Source organism: Macrosteles quadrilineatus, unplaced genomic scaffold (genome assembly GCF_028750875.1).
Source record: "Macrosteles quadrilineatus isolate MER2022 unplaced genomic scaffold, UCM_ALF_1.0 Scaffold_20__1_contigs__length_2534061, whole genome shotgun sequence".
NCBI classification, from domain to species: domain Eukaryota; kingdom Metazoa; phylum Arthropoda; class Insecta; order Hemiptera; family Cicadellidae; genus Macrosteles; species Macrosteles quadrilineatus.
In genome coordinates, this window is record NW_026542613.1 from 46,611 (window position 1) to 49,750 (window position 3,140).

A 3,140-nucleotide genomic window follows, 5' to 3' on the forward strand; every position below is an offset into this window, starting at 1 on the left:
TCGTCTTGGCCACTGAAAATTCTTTATAAAAGCAATCTAACCATGTTATAAACTCGATTTGAAAAAAATTGGACTTCAGATTGACTTCTGAACGCCTCATATACAAGAGCAATGCGGTTGGTTATATTTAAACACAGTATGTGCTGCAAGATTTTACAATAATTAATTGCACCTAATGTTTCCTTTTAAAATCATATGCAGTGCAGTAACACATGAATAAATAAATATGTTTTTGTGTAAACAAACTTAAAAGAAACACTTTTATAATAAACATGAAAGAAACTGTCACTGATTTTTCTTGCAGTTCAAACATGTTTCTAAAGATGTTTATTTTGTTTCTAATGTTAGACTTTGGAGTTTCAAAACAGGATGCGGAAACGTTTCAACGCTACCCTCCGCCATGGTCAACACAAGATTTAGAAGACATAGAAGACTTGGAGTCAAATACTCTTGGATATTGTGCTGAGGAAAATCACAGGGTAAGTTTTGTACCTACTAAAAGAAAATCATGCTGTAGCACAAAAAACTCAACTGTCACGCACGGTAAGAGTGTTGCGACATTGCTCGCCCCTCCTTGTCCCTAAGGGCCGCTTTAGTGAATAGACCTGGACCCAGGGGCGCAAGAGGTTTTAGGAGGTTTGTGGCATAAGGAAGAGTTTTGCACCTAGCATGGAGGGGGGGAGGTTCAATTATTATCTTTTGAGCCCATAGCACGTCATCACATGCAAAACACAGGCATATGATACTCCCCAGTGACTGCTTATCACTAGTTTACAATAGTTAAAATTAGTATGGTAGTAAAATACTGAAATAGGACATGAAATAAGTAAAGTCATGAGGTGTTTTGTGTAGATAGCTAGTGTCGCTGAAACTACCATACAAAATACATAGGTTATAGACACTCCATACTGCAAGACGCAGAAAAGTAAATTTCAGTTCTGGAATGTTGTACCAGGGATATACTTGTAATGAGAAAATAAGAGTCCGAAAGATGAGCATTGTGCTGAAATTCTTATGAAACAAGGCACAGGGTTCTTTCTCCACCTTGAGCGTTGTAGTACATAAAGGCAAGGGGTGGAACTTTGCGTTAGTCACCAGCACTAGTGCTAGACACCACCAAGTTTACCATTGAGTGATTTCTCTGTGTGCAAGATGAGTGGGGAATGAAGTATATTATAGGTAATACAGTATACCTGTATTATGTTTTGTAACAATTGTTTTGTGAGTATCTCTTAGCCCGTGGACTCTATATCTCATGTTAGCTATTTAAACTATACCATTTTCGATTTAATTCCTTAGAAAAAAACTGGTTTACTAAAGGTACCAACATGGTTTCAGTGTGGCCACACAGAACGGGAGTCATATAGCGGCCGATGGGTGTACTGCTGTCCTGGTCTCTGGTGTTCGCCCGATCCCAAGACGAGCACTGATCTATACAGCATCACTTGTGGGGGTGCGAAATCGGTATCCGACATGTGTTGGTACTACGAATATCCGTTTCAAAGATCAATATGCATTAGAGACGAAACTTATCCTCCATTACCAGTTGATTACAAACGAGACGAAACATATGACAAATTTGATGATCACGGTAGAAAGCAAGACTATAAACCTGTTTTCAAAGATGAAAATATAAATGAATAAACATTGTTGTCATGATTGTTAAAGGTTGTTTTAGCGATATATACAATTGTTTGGATAAAGGGCTACTATTATAAATATTAAAGAAAGCATACCGGGGACCCTGAAATTATTTTTATTTTTTAAAACTCTACATGTTTCGACCTTAGGCCATTTACAATGCTTTGTATCTAATTTTTGGACTACGGATCTAAAGGAAATAAATTAGATACAAAAGAAGAATATCATATAAACTGCAGCTACAAGAAAGATCCAACGAATATAATCAATACGATGCAAGTAAAGAAACAAAATGCTATATATGAAAAAATTTAAAAATTAAAGAATATTTAACATATACGTAAAATGAAAGATAAAATAAAAAACCATAATCAATTATATATATGACAAAATTTCATGACCCAAGATTATCCTACCATAAATTTTAAGAAAAAGAAAAATCATGTGTCAAGATCATCACATGATGTTTATTTATTAGTCAATTTATTGTGTTTAAAGTGAGGTTAAATATGTTACTCTTGTAAATGGCCTAAAGGTCGAAACATGTAGAGTTTTAAAAAATAAAAAATAATTTCAGGGTACTGAGTTAGTATGCTTTCTTTAGTATATAAATATATGTATATATATGTCCGTGAACGCGATAACTTGAGTAATTTTCGTCCGATTTTGATGAAATTTGGTTTAAAGGTGTAAAGTGGGATAAACTTGAATGAGTACCGTGAACCAGCATGATCAGACCACGGGAACAGGCTTTACGGGGGGTTTTAGGGGATAAAAATTGGTTTTTCTCATATTTGACCCTCAAAACACAAATTTCCCAATTTCTCTTTAAACCTTTTTAAAGAGCTTAAAAAAATAATTATTTAGTACATAAAAGTATTTTTGTTCGGTTATTGGTAATGGAGAAAATTAAAAAAAATTGTAAATTTAAAATTCCCATGTTATTCTTATGGAGAATATTGTAAAATGTTTTTGCTCGTTGAAATGAAATGAAATGAAATGATATTTATTGCCGTTAAACTCAAATACAGGCATTGGCAAGCGTCACAATCAATAGGTAAAAAATATAAAATGAACATTGTTGCATTGTTTCACTAACAAACAAAATCCTTAACACTATAAAAACAATTACAAATTAAAAACTCTTTAAGCTGTCTCTTAAATTTATGAAAGTCCATTTCATTCCTGAGATCATTTGGGAGGGCATTAAAAAAATGACAGAATTGTAAAACATTTGATTTAAAAATAAAATGAAGTTTTGTGTCTGGGGATGTTCAAAGTATTAGTAGATCTTGTTTTATATATTGAATTTGGTATAAGATGCTGATAAAGTTCAGAGTTTTTCTTAAGAAAAAGCAGAGTATGAAAAATAATGTAAATACACGGAAAGGTGAGAAGACAAGACCCGTTTCAGAAAAAAAGCACTTACATGATTGTCTTGGCTTGAGATGACCTAGGACTCTGATGGCTTTCTTCTGCATCCTAAAGATTTGTTTGGT

General features: G+C 33.6%; 1 protein-coding gene across 1 annotated transcript; it reads left to right on the forward strand.

The window, feature by feature from the left end:
• Nucleotides 1–234: 234 nt before the first annotated feature.
• LOC129005346 (uncharacterized) lies at nt 235–1,649 on the forward strand. The gene is made up of 2 exons (XM_054434202.1): nt 235–479; nt 1,339–1,649. Exons 1-2 carry the CDS (start codon nt 273–275, stop codon nt 1,642–1,644), a joined length of 513 nt encoding a protein of 170 aa, XP_054290177.1. The 5' UTR covers nt 235–272; the 3' UTR covers nt 1,645–1,649.
• The last annotated feature ends 1,491 nt before the right edge of the window (nt 1,650–3,140 follow it).